Source organism: Actinia tenebrosa, unplaced genomic scaffold (genome assembly GCF_029948245.1).
Source record: "Actinia tenebrosa isolate PJP-AT-01 unplaced genomic scaffold, QUT_ActTen_1.0 PGA_scaffold6__47_contigs__length_16458017, whole genome shotgun sequence".
Classification (NCBI taxonomy): Eukaryota; Metazoa; Cnidaria; class Anthozoa; order Actiniaria; family Actiniidae; genus Actinia; species Actinia tenebrosa.
In genome coordinates, this window is record NW_028292583.1 from 459,319 (window position 1) to 475,593 (window position 16,275).

A 16,275-nucleotide genomic window follows, 5' to 3' on the forward strand; every position below is an offset into this window, starting at 1 on the left:
CGTATATCGCACTTTTACATGCTAATGAATTTTGCTAATATTCAAATGAGCTGTTTTCGAACCAAATATATCCTTGCAAATACTCCCACAAACCTTAACCATTCCAAACTCCAAACATCATGATATAAATGTATGCTAACAAAATAAGTGTTTTAATTATCGATTCGTTAAATAATCTCTTTAGATATTTTCAAATTAACACAATTTCTGTGTCGAACTTCAGCTCAGTACAATAGAAACATAACAGGCGTTGTTTTTCCTTCAAACATTTACTAAGCAAATTAAAGTCAACCCGTTTTAAGCTACGTGCTTGTTGAGTAGACCAAAGTTTGCTGCAACGATTCAAGTTTCCTTTCACTATCATCAACACTTTTGTTTCACTTTTACCGTGCAGAGGATATGGGTAGTTCTCAGTGCAGTCTTTGGAACAACCGTATGCGTCTTTCAGCCAAAAATGTTGTAAATTCAACACAGATAGGCTGCAACCAACGTGGGTGTCTCCATATCTGAGATACCGCTTTAAAAGTTTTTATCTCTTTAAACACATGCTCTATATTAACTCTTCTTTTCGATAGAGCTCGGTTGAACTTTCTGGCACGTTTCCTCCCTCTTTGGTTTAACAGAGGCATCTGTCCTGCACGATTAGGTGTTAGTAGAGCTCCTCCATCAGGATAACCTCTGTCGCCCAACAGTTTAACACCTGGCGGTAAATCTAGGACTAAACCGGGCCCTATAGGCTGCATTAACCTATAAGCAGTCGCTTCATGTGTGCTACCCAAGAAGCCAGCCTGAAGAAAGCGAATATGGCCCTCATTATCCATTACAAATTGAGTGTTTAGGCAGTGATAGTGCCCATGGCCACTGTAAAATGGTCGTTGAGGCTCCGCCAGAGGGCAATAAATCTCATGCGGGGTTGCATCTATAGCACCGACGGCATTTGGTAACTCTGGCCAGCTGCCCATTAGATTTCTCCACTCCGCGAGGTTTGGCCTGGTGATTTGATTTTGAAAATATCTCCACATTACTGGTAACGTTCTGTAAATAATGCGGATAACGGACGTAGGGTCTATATCAAACCACAGTGTTAAAGTGTCTATATGAGAATATTTACGTCTCCTTGTCTCCTCCTCTGGCGTACACGGGGTTGCCCGTCTAATCTTAAGCCCTGCAAGGTTGGGAGGATATCGTTCGCAAGTCTGAGAAACGACACAGGAGTTTCACCAGTGTTCCGCCAGAAGAGGTGCGCTTGCCTTGATATAAGAGAAAACACATCTCTACCACGAAATATACTTTCCTGTGAAAATTCTCAAAAAGACGATGTTGTAAGGGAGACAGATTTTGTTGAGGTATGGGCCTAATAAAGGCGACAAACAGCAATATCCAGGCGACTATATTTAAAAGAACTACTCGGACTTGCTGCTCATCCATGCTGCATGAACTGCTGAGCGAAGATGCGCATTCCAACATAAAACACGGCATTTTTCATGCCATTCGCACGTGAATCATCACGTGTGCGCTATAAATTTACATTTTGCGCTTGCTGTGTACGGAGCAAGAGGATTCATATTTACACTCAGCTGACTACTTTCGAATTTCTAATCAATGAATTGTTCAGCAAACGTGCCAGGTCAGTATCTAAACATATAACTTTTGTGTTGGTGCTTTAGATATCAACCCTCAACCATACTTAGTTTGCTGTTTATTACGAATTTTATTTCCCTCCAAGAAAAGTCGGGTCGGAATTGGAGAGAAAGAAAAAAGTGTTGTTCTTGAATGCTACAACACTCTTAACAGCAAAGGATGGAAAGAGGTTGCCTTGACAGCACGACAGAAAATTGGAGAGTAGCAGCAAGCATGCCACAACACGTAGTTAACCTGTCTGTATTTAACCCAAACAGACGAGTCCCTGACCAGACGCATGCAATACATAGTAAAAAGTGCTATGCAGCAGCCCTATGGCCCCGAGTCAGGAGACATGATTGGAACGGAGAAACAATTTCTATTTTCAAATCAAACCAGATATTCAAGAAAAATGCCACCAGATGAGAGAAGGGCTGCAGCCCTCAAGGTAAGGCTGGATCAGAATTTTGCTGATTCATCTCCTAGCGAAGACGAGAGTATCGAACCTTCTGCTAAGAAGAAGAGGAAAGTAGACACAGCGAAAGAAGCTAACCTCGCACATGCAAAGATGTACGAAAAAGCTATGCGCACGATGGAGAATGTCAATCAGCTTTTTCTGAAAGTAGACAAATACATCAGTGATCAGAACGAAACAAAACCCTAAACAGAGAGACTTTTCAAGTAAAAACTGTAGAAATTCGTCGAAGAAATGTAGAATGATTTATTTGAATGAATTGAAACTTTCATGTTTTGTTAATAAAATAATGGATATAAAATGTTCTAATTTCCCTATAACGTCAAACAGTTGTGCAGTGTTTCCAATTCGTGTCTTTTTTAATTATTGTTTTTGTATTTGAATATTAGCAGACCTCATTAGCATGCTAAAGTGTGATATACGAATTCGCTCTAATATGTCATAATGGTAATAGCTCTATTGTTTTTCTAAATACGCATCCTAAGATTTAGGAGTACACGGCACAAGAATGACAGAACGTATCCAAGGTTTCCACGGAGATAATTTATTCTATAATATTTTTGTTTGATATTTTAACCAGATGCCATGCTACTACAAGAGGACTTGGTTGACCTCGTGCCAATGGTAGAAGAAGCAAATGCTATCAGTATGGAATTAGATAAAAAGGTATGAAACTGCTCAATAGCTGTTTAAAGTAACATACATAAGCAGATAACTTGGTCTCTGCTCAAGGAATTAAGGTGTTTTGAATGAATGAGTGAGAAACATACCTGAGTAGAGCAAAAGGAAAAAGCGAAGGTCGCAGATTTTTTTTAGGGCGCGCGCCTTTTGGCGCGACAATTTCCCGCCAAATCCACAGATCAGCCCAAGATAAAGATACAAGGGAGCAATAGACCCGTTTCGAATTCCAAATTACCGCTGTGTTTCTTGATTACAAACTCATTTACACAGGGTTAGCCTCGAGTTTGTGCAGAATATTCAGGTGTTCCAGTCAAGGTCCGTCGAGTTTTAAAGTGTTCGTATTGTTGAACTTGTGCATTCTTTACTTTATCGTTGGTATTTGTGAATATTTAAACACTGATGCGAGGCTAACCCTGTGCAAATGAGTCTGTAATCAAGGAACACAGCGGTAATTTGGAATTCGAAACTGGTCTATTGTGGATAGGTTATATTTTTCATAATATGCTGTTGATCACGCGTATCTTTTCTTAGGTTTCTTTTGAGGTCGTCGTCATGACAGCTAAGGCACGTGGGCTATGTGATGGAAAATCTGAGGTAACATTTTCTCTTTAATTTCTTCACGTTTCCATGGCGATCTTTGGTTAATAACGTCGTTATATTAGCTGTTGATATAGTGTTTTTCCGTTTTCCTTATTGCAGTTGTTTTTATGGTTATAGTTTTTATTTTCATATATTTGTTGTTATCTTGTTTCTATGGTGATATCTTGTTTCTATGGTGATATTTTGTTTCTATGGTGATATCTTGTTTCTATGGTGATATCTTGCTTCTATGGTGATCTCTTGTTTCTATGGTGACATCTTGTTTTTATTGGATATCTTGTTTCTATGGTGATATCTTGTTCCTGTAGTGATATCTTGTTTCTATGGTGATATCTTGTTTCTATGGTGTTATCTTATTTCTATAGTGATATCTTGTTTCTATGGTGATATCTTGTTTCCATGGTGATAGTTATGCTACTTTGATTTAGATACAGTTCCTACCAGTATTTGTTTCTTGTTTCCATGACGATAAGTTTTCAATATTTCCAATCTCATCGTAGCCATACGTCCTGATGAAGAACTTGGACACGGGACTGGAATGGCTGTGGCCCAAAAATAAGTTCATCAACAGGAAATACCTGATGCAAGAGATGTACAGTAACTACGAAGAAGGGGAGGACTGGACACTACCAGATGAAAAGGATCCCTTTACCGAGACCCCGGATGTAGAAGTTCTGATTGGCTGTGTCGAGGTACCAATGGAAAGCCTGGGATATGTGGTAAGAGTGACGTCATATCTTACCAAATTTGTGTTCAAAAATGAATACAAATTGTCACATTTGAAGAGACCCTCTCGATTGAAACACATTTTGTGTGTGTCTCACATCGCGCGTTAAAGACCCTTATATCCCAATGTACTGACTGTTGTTTGATATCTGTCTAGCTGGACATGAGAGAACAACTGAATATCACAGACTTCAGAGGAAAAGAAGTTGGATACCTTAACGTAAGTACGCCATGATAACCTCTATTCACAACTCCATTGTCATTTGGACATACATTGGTAGAACAATAGCTTGGAACATTCTTTTTCATTTAATTGTAATTTTTTTGTGTAGGTTGAAGTGGTTCCTCTTGACGACAAAGGAAAAGAAATCACAGAAGACACTGATCTGTTTATTGATAATCCACAAGACCTGGTGAGTGTACCACTTTTGTTCTAGTAACCATGTGGGAACCCTGTGGTAAGAACCGCAAAGATCTCCTGGGAAAATGCACAAATCGGTCTCACCTGAGCGGTGAATTTTGTTTCAGCCAATCAGAGTGCGTTTAGCTGCTTTGCCGCCGGTCCTTATCCCTAGACTACTGTAACCCAACTTTTATATATTTTTTTGTTTTCTTTTGATTAGAACATAATATACATGCCCATAAAAAGCGGAAATATGGAAAGAAAGAATAAAAACGATTTCACTTTACCGCCACGTTTGCTTCGTTCTTTCAAGCTCCAAAAATGTTTAAGGCATTTTTTCCACTCATGCAATTTCTTTTTGTCCACTCGGTCATTTTGTGTACTCATGCTTTGCGCGCCGCGTTCACCGCTCCCCTGGACAGTCACTGCTCCCCTGGACGGTTACTGCTCCCCTGGACAGTCACCACTGCCCTGGACAGTCACTGCTCCCCTGGACGGTCACTGCTCCCCTGGACAGTCACTACTCCCCTGGACAGTCACTGCTCCCCTGGACAGTCACTACTCCCCTGGACAGTCACTACTCCCCTGGACAGTCACTACTTCCTTGGACAGTCACTGCTCCCCTGGACAGTCACTACTCCCCTGGACAGTCACTGCTCCCCTGGACAGTCACTGCTCTACAGAGAACAATATGGACCACATTTGGAAACTTCTTTACCAGGAAGAATATATTATAAATACATAAACGAAAGTATCATTAATAATTCAGTTACTACTGTTGTTTCATCTCTGTCATGTCAGATTGGAAACGCTATGGATTTTGTAGTGCGTATCACAAGTGCTCGTGGATTACCCAAGAAATACACGGTAATATTACTATTCCTTTTCAATTTATCATATAACTGTACTTCATTATTATTATTATTGTTATCTTTATTTTCTTTATTCACTTTAACCTATATTTCAATCTTAAACAATTTCTTAAAAATAATTTTTCCTATTTTTATTGACTTTATATTATATTATTATTAAGCGCTCTTGAATATTGTACAGTACGAGCGCTATATAAATTTTAGCAATTATTATTATTATTAATAGTATCTTTCATGGGTTCCTTGAAAGGATGTATAAGCTTACTGGTTGTCTGTAGTGGATATTTCTATACTCAAATGTATTATATAGTTTATATATTAAAAACTTAGTACATGCAATTCAACTTTTAGTTTTAAAGAAAACCCACCTTTTTAAATTAGCATTTTGATAGTTGTTTTAGTATTCATCAATATATTTATTCATCTTATTTGTAAATAGTTATATAGTTATATATATATTATATTATTATTGTAATGCGCGCATGATCATTGTATGGAATGCGCGCACAATAAGTGATTAAATTATTATTATTATTATTAAGATATTTGTCGGGACAAAGTTTACACTTCCACCCCTCCCCCAGAAAGCCATTTTTTGACCTAATCTGGTGTTATCTGTTGTATCAAAACAGGAGGTGTATTGTAGTTACAAAATGTATCTTGATGAAGATCCCAAAACAGAGAAAATCTCAGGAACAATCAACCCCGACTTCAACTATGAAAGGAAATTCCACTTTGATTCTGTCAATCAACAGGTAAGACATCAGTGCCGGGCTCGAGCGCAGTGACTTAGCGCATTGGTTGTTTCAAAGGATATCGTTTCTGTTCATTTTGCGCGTGGAATAAAGCGCTTTTGTTTCCTGGCACATTCCTCATTCCAACAGGAATGTCCCTTTTAATATAGAAACAATTTAGTTAACAACTTTACTCTTTTTTGTTTCGCAGTTTATAGATTATCTGATGAAGAAGTCAGTAATTATTCAGGTGTGGGGAAAACATGCAGCAGAGAAACATCCTGTCAACAAGGCTGCCAAGGAAGGAAAGGACACCAAGGCGATCATGAAGGCAGAGAACATGAAGAAGGGCATGGCTAAAGGGTCAAAGGTCAGTAAAAATGAAAGGTCAACGTTCTTTGGGGATAAATTCGTATTTAATCATCAGTGATCAATGATGACCCCATTTTCGTACATCCCTCCCACTGCATGTGTAGGAGTTGACTTCGATCCAATAAATGGGCATCATCTACCTGAACATATAATAAAAACCATTTCTTATGTAATTTTTTGTTTACAAACAGGGAAATGTTCCTACATTAATGAATGTTTCAGACATGGCCACCATGAAGAGACGTAAGGAGAGACTGGAACACAAACTGGTGAGTTTCTCATAACTTACTGAAGTCCATCTTTCACTCGTTGAAGAACGTTATGTCTGTCACATATCCTAAGTCCCCTATTTGCTTGGCAATAAACCAACAACTTAGGCGTAATGTGTTCAGGGTTCGTGCTACTCCTTAACCTCCTTGAAAACTCTTTGACTTTAATTCACGTTTGCAGGGGCACTTGAAAAGCTCTTGAATTTTACGATTTTAGCGAAACTCCTTGAACATTTCTTGAATTTTTGCTTTGATCATTACTTGCATGGTTCTGAAATAGATCTAGTCAGAAAGATTGGAAAAACTGAAAGTCGGCCATGTGCAACCACCGTGTAAGACCTTGGCATATTTAACTGAACGTACTCCTTGAAAATTCATTTTTGGGTCCTTGTATACTCCTTGAATAGTCCTTGAATTTTAAGTGATTACTTCACACGAACCCTGTGTGTTCCCATTTCATACCACGTATCGTTCCCTAGAGTGTCATTTCTTTAAGAATCGTATTTTCAAGGGAATGACAGGTGGTCTGAAATGGGAAAACATCGCTTCAACTTCAACTTCAACTTGTTTATTTACTTTTTTTTATTATATGCAGTTGTATATTTACACATTTGAATTTGGTCCAATGGTGGTTCGAGGCATGAACGAAAGTGTAACCGTATTTATCTGAATATAATTGAACAGACAAAAATGAATTATTTCAAACAAAGTAAAGGGTCAGTCAAGAACCAGTGTATCTAAAACAAGTTCCATCGTTTCTGCCATGAATCTTGTGCAGTTCTTTTAAGATCAATGTTTCTGCTCACATTGTGTGCAAACTCTCAACCCTACTTTCTAAGACTCTATTTATAAAAAGCATTTGCAACCAATTCATCCACAAAGCACCTCAAATCTTTCATGCTTTTAACTCTTTACGCATTTGTTGATATCAACAGCAACAGCTTCGTGAGCTCTGTGACAAGAGAGAAAAAGAAGGACACATCGCTGTGGCGGTAAGTAACTTAACATTCCTGTGGTAGTGATGATTATGGTACATAATGATAATATTAATGACATGATGATGATCATGATGATGATGCTGTTGATGATGCTATGACGGTGATGATGGTGACGACAACGACGATGATGACACGCATAATGATGACGGTGATGTTAATGATGAGGATAGTGATGATGATCAGGATGGTTATGATGATGATGACGACGATGATAGTGGTGACTATGATGATGATGATGATACAGATATGATAATGAAGGGGAAAGTTTCGATAGAGATGAATATCGTGAGTATTTCACCCCAATATGGCAGATATACATCTTCAACCTTACAAATGAACCCAGCTAAGCTGTAGCTTTAACTAACCTGCACCTCTCTTTCTATTACCAATAGCTCACTGACGTAAGAGCGATAGTAGGAGACGCTAATGCCAATACAGCAACAGTAAACGCCAAAGTACCTGTACAAGGACAGCAAAAGAATGAGAGTGCTGCCTGTGTTATCTTATAGAATAGCCTACTAGACTACTCCACATTCTAAATCCAAGCAAAACCATGCCTTTGTACAGCCCGAATTTAATTCCCACTTAAGACGGTGCAATATTCATTGGTCTAATTTTTTTCCACCATTTAAGACCACGTGTCATTCACTATTCCTATTCATGTTTTTTCTCATGCGCAACTGTTAGCAAAGAAATGATACTCAAGAAAATGACACGTGGCCTGAAATGGGAAAACATTACGCCCAAGTTAAAGAGCTCTATTAACTGCTATATCAGTTTATCCTTATACACCTTCTGATTGATCTGTGCATCCAAGCAAAGTCGGGCTGCACACATGCAGGCCAAGTGAAACAATGTTGATTTATTGTAGCATCGAGTCAAGAAACGTTAAAGTAGATCTTTGACAAGTTTGAGTAATTCTCAGTAATGTCTCAATAGTGGACTCATTTGTAAATATAACTTTGTTTGAAATTATATACAATTGTGTCAAGCACCAACCAGAGAAAAACGACATAATTCAATGTAAACAACTGGAAAAGAAGCTAGAGTAATCTTCCTTCCAGAACAAAAATATATATTCCTTTACATTTAAATTTTCACTTGTAGTTAGGTCCATCTGCACCATGCTTTTCAGCTCATATAAGTGAGACGACTTAGTATTTGGTTTTTAGTATTCATTAGTAATCGTCATTTGGGATAATATTTCAAAAAGTGCTTTCAACATGTTTTGCTTTTTTTTCTAGCAGAAATTTTTGTATCTCAGAATTGGGAATCGGGTAGCTAAAAAATAGATTTCGTTTTTTTCGGCGGGGGGGTGGGGGGTTAGGATAGGCTGTATTTCAGGCTAATAAACCATGGACCTTAAAGCAGTTTTCACATGGCTGTGAAAAGCTCCGTGCCGTATGCGTGCCTTGCTGCGACCGTTATGTTTCCTAGAAGTTTGATTTTCTGGGTTTTTTTCTCGCACCATGTGATTGGTCCGGCAGTGCCGTGACCTTAGGGTGGCCGATATCAATATCACTTTATTTCCACAGCACAATCCATAGTATTTGTAAGTAATTATAATGATATAAATATCAACTTCTATTGACTTACTCTATCTATTTTACTGTGAATACCAAGTACTTACTAGACTAATAAGAGAATACCATTGCTATTGGTTATAAATATTACATCACACAACCCAAATATTAACACACCTTGAAAAATTAAGCTAAGGTCATGGTCTATTCTCAGGAAAAGATGCTGGCATAAACCCAATTCATTTCTACACGACCATTGATCCATTTTGGGCCATTTATACACCTTTTAATAAAATATGCATTATTTATGAAGGATGCAAAATAGGTCATTTCTAGTCATATTTATGCAAAAAGCATAAACTATAGCCCATGGTTTTGATCGATTTTGGGCCATTTTCACACCTTTTGATAAAATATGCATTATTTATGAAGGATACAAAATAGTTCATTTTTGACCATTTTCGGGCAAAAAGTATGGACTATAGCCCATGGTTTCGATCGATTTTGGGCAATTTTCACACCTTTTGACAAAACATGCATTATTTATGAAGGATGCAAAATAGGTCATTTTTGACCATTTTTTGGGCAAAAAGCATGGACTATAGCCCATGGTTTTGATCAATTTTGGGCCATTTTCACACCTTTTGACAAAATATGCATTATTTATGAAGGATGCAAAATAGGTAATTTTTGACCATTTTTGGGCAAAAAGCATGTATTATAGCCCATGGTTTTGATGGATTTTGGGCCATTTTCGCATCTTTTAGTAAAATATGCATTATTTATGTACGATGCAGAGAAGGTCATTTTTGACCTTTTTCAGTTGTAAAGCAAAGGGCGGTGGGTTCTTTGTACGAGAAGTTACAGCATTCTTTGATGTCCGTGTAGCATATGTTAACTCCAACTGCAACCTGAACAAGCCGACGTCAACGATCTTCAAAGAACAAGAGAACGAAAAGAAAAGGAAATATCAACAGCGAAATAACAACAATTACACCTGTGGTCTTTGACACTAATGGCGGAATGGGAGCGAGAAACTTTCGAGAAAGAACGGGGATTCGTACGCTACAGTAATAAGCCTGAAGCAAGATGATTTTACCCCCGTCTCTAGACCATAATCCTTTTCACACTGCTTTTGTTTTTTAATTATGACTATTGTTCCTGTATTCTCTAAGGAACCAAAAATTTTAATATGAAAGAATTTTAAAAACTATTATGGTATAGAGCCGGGGGTAAAACGTCATCTCGCTTCAGGCTTATTATGTGGTTAAGTGCACGCTTGTCTTTTGAGATATTAAGTTCTGTCCATACGAGTGTTAGAGGCTCACGAATACCATTTCGCACTCACAATGACTTCATAGAAGACTTTAGTTTTGTATATATGTAAATACAGCAAATGTTTTTTAGTTCATTGATATATCAAACATTAGTAACGTTTTTTTGAATTAGTTTTAGAGTATGATTATTTTATAAGTTTGAATTTTATGATATTTTAATGTAGCCTTATTCTCTGTCAGCGTTGTCTTTTATTAACTGTTTCTATTTTAAATTTGGATTTTACTAAGGGATTAGTTTTATATTTGGAAATTATTTGTTGATAAATTGAATAAAGATGATTAATTCTTTAAATAAAGCATGGACTATAACCCATGGTTTTAACCGTTTTTTTGCCATTTTCACACATTTTGAAAAGATATGTCGGCATAATTCATTGGGGATTCAAAATAGGTAATATTTGGCCATTTTCTAACGTTATGATTATGGGGAATACAAAAAAAAGGCCATTTTTGACTGCAAGCAAGAGGACCATAGTTTGATCCTCATGATGCATATTATTTTTTTAAGTAGCAACGGCACGGTCTTCAAATCTTTACTTTGGTTTGATATCTTTAAGACTACGAAGATCGGCGGTTTTACGATTAAAGACTGCCAACGCTCTTGAGGAAGTACTAGTCTATTAGACCGTTCTCTTAAGGTTGCGTGCGCCTCCAAATTTAAACAACTTGACGGGCCACGAGACCAGAACACGAGCTTTATAATGAGTATTATCATGCATTGCTATGAATGTTTTCGATAAGAATCCATTAAATCGATTATTCTCCTCTTTCAACTGTCTTCTCAATTTTAATGGATTTGCGTTTTTCAGTTTTGTGGCCCGTCAAGTTGGATGCGCACGCAACCTTGAGAAAACGGTTTATTGAACGATATAGGTAAAGGCATTCCATCTATTTTGGATGAAGATTATTTGATAATGTAATTTCATTGTAGTCTTATTTGCTACGAAAATTTCGCATTGCCTTTCACCAAATGATCGCTCAACAGCCCAGCCAATCAGGCTTTATGACGCCAGAGAGCATTTAATAAGTTTCCATCTACTACAACTGTTTGTCTTTAGTCTCATAATAAGACAATGTAATCTCTTAATCTGCGGGTGGCCAACGCTCGAGCGAGATCTCAATAAATCCATCATGAATTTGACAATAGATGAAGAATAATTGAAATAGCAGCGAAAAATGATCCAATGTTTTTTGGATGTTACCAAGTCAAAATGTTATGCTCTCAATCTGCGGGTGGCCAATGCTCGAGCGAAATCTCAATAGTTCCACCATGACTTTGACAATAAATAAAAAAGTGTTACTAATTGAAATAGCAACGAAAACTGATCCAATGTTACCAAGTCAGAATATGGACATAAACAAGGCATAAATGTTTGTGCTACGGAAATTCTTATAAATTGTACTTTATAACGAGACAAATACTGTAGTGCGTTGTTTTGAAGATGCAAAGGACACAATGTACATAAGCGTTTCAAAACAAAATGCTTAAAGAATAAAGAGAAGAGGATTGCGAAATTATGGCTGCCAACTTAATTTACACGACACAAGATTTGACATGACTAAAAGACTGCTTTTGTTGAAAGTTTAAACCTCAAAAAGTGTCACCTGTAAAGACAACTTTTAAAAAAAAACTTTTTCAAACATAAAGCCTATCAACCATTCACGGATATTGGCTATATTTATTTGAACAAAAGTTAAGGGAATCATTTATCTTTTTCTACAAAGACAGAGATGTATCTTTTTACTGCGAGCTTTAACCTTCATAAAGATGTCTTTTTCGATTTACAAGTTGCCAAAACTTTCTAGTGAGAGTTAGTTGTTTTAAAAGTTAGTAGTCTTGAAGTGGCATAGGTTAGTCATTATTTACAATAAACTGACAACTTCGAAGGGTGGTTACTAAAGGATCAGTAAACCAAGAATCATTTTGAATGAAAGCAATTACGATAAATGCTACATTTTAGGACGGTAGTTTCTATATCTAATTTTTCAAATTTTATCGAACCCTGAAACAACTTCTTGGTTGTTCAAAGTCAGGGCACGGCTAACTCACAGATCAAACCCTGAAACAACCTCCGGGCTGATCTAAGTCAGCCTCCTGAGTGTTAAGGACCTCTCGCTTTGTTGGCCGTCATACGTCAGACTAAGCAATACGGCAATTTCTTGACGGAGCATGTTAAGAAATTAAAAAACATTGCTTGACATTTTGGCCTCAATTTAATCTAATGCCTTTTTTTACCAATAAAGTCTTTATTATTAACTATTATTATTATTTTAAGTTTCAAAAGAAATACACTTCATTTTATGAATTCGAAAGCCGATAAAAAAAATTCCTAAAATCTTTGTTAGCCATTTCAATTTTTGTAGAAATATATATTTATTCAATTTACGTAATTAAGTTTTCATTGCTTTTTGGTTCTATTACAATTACTTTAAAAATTTTGTACTTTTGTTCGTCAATTGTACTTCTTTCCATTTTTTGATCCTTATCTGGCAATTAGCTAGAGATTAAAGTTTATCATCAAAAAGTTTTATTGTACGCAGTTCTATGTGCTAGGATTAAATGGTCACCGACTGATCCTAGGCTGCTATTCTCCGACATCTCCAGTCACCACAAACAAAGAACACCACCTTGCAAGACAAGGAAAGTATAGATTTGATCTTCCACGGGTAATACTGGAACTCAATTAAACTTGCCAATTAAGTAAGAAGTCGTTATAGGACGACTTCAGTCTAAATATATAATTTTCCACTTTGATTTTGAACGGCCACTTAGGATGAAAAATTGTTTTCCTAAAATGATCAATTGGTATTGTAAAAATTGATGTCTAAAAAATATTCTAATATTGATATTGTTGTATGTATTGAAATCCAAGTCAGTGCAGTTGTTTTTCTTTAGTTTCTGCTGAAAATATTGTTTCATTTTCGTAATTAGCGTTCGTGCCACAATATCATGTACAGTTTGGAGTACCACAAGAGTTAGATTTAGATGCCTAACAAAGAAAGCTCTGAGGTTGTTGAGGTAACGCTACAAATGCATTGTTCAAACAAAAAGACATTCTTTCCTTAGACAGAATTCTAATGACTTAAGTTTTAGTTCAATGGATTTTTAATTTGTTGAAGTGCAAAATAATTAATTTGGGGTTTGAAGAGAGTGGAGTTAATTTGAACAATAAAACTGGTCGTTGACTTTTTTGGGGCGGTTTTCGGGATTTTCTCACCTCTTACGATTTCTCTTCTTGTCTAAAACCACCAAACCACCAAAACGTTTCCATATGCCGGTGCCGAGCGGTAGATCTGGTCTAGAAAAACCCTTAGATTTTTTAATATATAAAAAGGGCCATATACTTGATTACTTATTAGTCTAAACTAGAACCATGTCTATTCAGTTGTACAAGGATAACGTTGTTCATATAAGCATTCAATTACTCCCTTGCATCTTATGACGATATACAAGACATTTTATCATTAAACATAGGATTAGAAAAGACTTTTAAGAACGCTTATCAAAAGACCATAAGTTAAAGCACAATTAAGCCATGAAAAGATACAAAAATTAAAAAGTATCAACATATACTATCATTTCAAAAACATTGCCTTGGAAATAATAATAAAACAATCAAAAAGAAATTGCATCCAAGACAGACGAAGAAAAAAAACTAAAAAAACTAAAAGAAATAAAAGAAAAAGAAAAAGAAAAAAGAATTTAAAACAAAAACAAAAACACAAACTTCTGTATACTTGAACAGTGACAAAAGACAAAACTTATAAAATGTTCTCTTTGCTGAAATTAGCCCCAATATTTTTTATTCCTGCAGCACAGATGTTACAGGTATATTTCAGTATGCTTGCTTTGTATGGTTAAAAGCTAGAAAACAATACTGAATTCGGGCTCAACAAATACACAGATAGGATAAACCAGACCAGACCAGAGGGTTTCTAAGCCTTTAATATAATAATAATAATAATAATAATAATAATAATAATAATAATAATAATGATAATAACAATAACAATATCATTATTGTTATTATATTAACAGCTTTGCGATGCTCTCCCGCTCGCACTTATAGTAGCATCATTCCTATCTAAAATAATGGTTATTGTGATTTGTATTTTGTAATATTATATATATATATATTTTAAAACTTGCTTGCTGTGTGGAGTTATAAAGCACTTGGGGATTGGTAGAACCCTTGTGTTGTGTGGAGAAGATATATATATATCTCCTATTGCCTATCGCCAAATGCGATGACAAAGTTTTAAGAATTAAGTGTGTACACACACACACCCATGTATACAAGTTGAATACATAAATCAATTTTTTAAGACCTCTGGGCCTTCAGCTCATGCAAATAATTAAGTACGAAAAAAATGAGTTTAGACATTGCAGTACCTTTTACTTGATTTCAAAAGCGTGCCACCTTGTGCAGTCCTCACTCACTCCGCATTTCTTCGTCGACTTCACATTTCAATTAATATTTGATAGACACCAAATTAAACAAAAACGTATGTGTTAAGAAATCTTCGTAAGTTGCGAAAACATTTGAGAAAATCTTAAATCTCAGTGTTGGACACAATGAAAGGGAAATCTTTAATCGCTGATGAATGCGCTATGAAAGCTATCGTATTCTCTTTAAAGTATAATAGAGAACCCACACCGTTAAAAGCTTAATTTTCACAAAAAATGCTATTCACTATAAAGTATAAGTATTTAAAAAAATATTATTCTGGAAAAGGAAGCCGTCACAGATGCATGCAATTGTTGATATAAAAAATTAACTTGCTATTGGGATTGGAATATAAGGTGAATGTGACGGTAAAAAGCTGAGAATGGGGCTGAACTAAGTGAAAGCACAACAATTGGAATTTAAAATTGATTCGATTCTTAATTGTTGCTGAAAAGGCTTTTCAAAGGAGCATCGATAAAATGTACGTATATAAAAAGACAGAACCCCCGCGAACAAAGACTTTACCACTTTTCCTAAATAGTACAAATTTCTATTCACGTTTGTATTTTAGAATTTAGCTAACCTCTAGCACTAAACAGCTTTGAAATTCAATATGGCTGCTCTTCCAGCAGCAACATCGTTATGAAGCTTTGCTTAATCCCGAAAGTTTGAACTGAGAAAATGGGATGTCGAACTGAGGGGTTTTGCGGTACCTAGCAAGAACGTCGTGCTAGAAGTTCTCTTATTGTCTTTTAAAGCGCTGCATAGCATGAAAAATATAATAACATTATTTCAAAACTCTTTCTCGGAACAGAGTATTAAGAGATTAAGAAACAAATATGAAAAACACCTATGACCTTTCTCGTACAAACTTCAGTCCGTCAAGTTTTACTAGTCTACCACTTAATCCAACTAGATTTTGTCAAACTAGACAACTTTTAAGTCACGTTCCTTTTATTTTATTTAAGTATCCTTTTCAAGTTATTTAATACTTTGAAAACATCTGGCTAATCATCTGGTTGTCCTTCAAAAATCCTTTCATGTCTGAGCTTTCAAAAGGCTGTGAATAACGTAAATATAGCCGATCTTAAAGTGGCAAATAAGCAGGTATTTGGGATAAATTTGCCTCGTGCTTCCTAATAATAGATAACCAAATATTATATACATCTGTTCTGTAAATATTTGTAGGTATTTTTTAGGTGAATGATACGGTCATT

At 36.0% G+C, this 16,275-nt stretch overlaps 1 protein-coding gene and 1 long non-coding RNA gene across 3 annotated transcripts in view; one reads left to right on the forward strand and one right to left on the reverse strand.

Moving 5' to 3' along the window:
* LOC116289097 (kinesin-like protein KIF28) overlaps positions 1-9,341 on the forward strand; it is a 27,757-nt gene extending 18,416 nt beyond the window's left edge. Inside the window, exons 18-28 of the mRNA XM_031695986.2 lie at positions 2,676-2,761; positions 3,308-3,370; positions 3,877-4,095; positions 4,260-4,322; positions 4,435-4,515; positions 5,307-5,372; positions 6,010-6,132; positions 6,323-6,481; positions 6,675-6,752; positions 7,688-7,744; positions 8,143-9,341. Coding sequence (XP_031551846.1) covers positions 2,676-2,761; positions 3,308-3,370; positions 3,877-4,095; positions 4,260-4,322; positions 4,435-4,515; positions 5,307-5,372; positions 6,010-6,132; positions 6,323-6,481; positions 6,675-6,752; positions 7,688-7,744; positions 8,143-8,259 — 1,112 coding nt within the window. The 3' untranslated portion in view covers positions 8,260-9,341. The remainder of the gene's footprint in view (positions 1-2,675; positions 2,762-3,307; positions 3,371-3,876; positions 4,096-4,259; positions 4,323-4,434; positions 4,516-5,306; positions 5,373-6,009; positions 6,133-6,322; positions 6,482-6,674; positions 6,753-7,687; positions 7,745-8,142) is intronic.
* The window catches only part of LOC116289099 (uncharacterized), a 13,975-nt gene continuing 5,034 nt past the window's right edge, over positions 7,335-16,275 (reverse strand). Inside the window, exons 3-5 of one of the 2 annotated variants that reach the window (XR_016121516.1) lie at positions 10,088-10,207; positions 8,116-9,556; positions 7,335-7,704 (exon numbers count right to left, since the gene is read on the reverse strand). This is a non-coding gene — a long non-coding RNA (uncharacterized LOC116289099). Of the gene's footprint in view, positions 7,705-8,115; positions 10,208-16,275 lie in introns of both variants that reach the window. The other variant, XR_016121515.1, reaches the window with a different exon arrangement.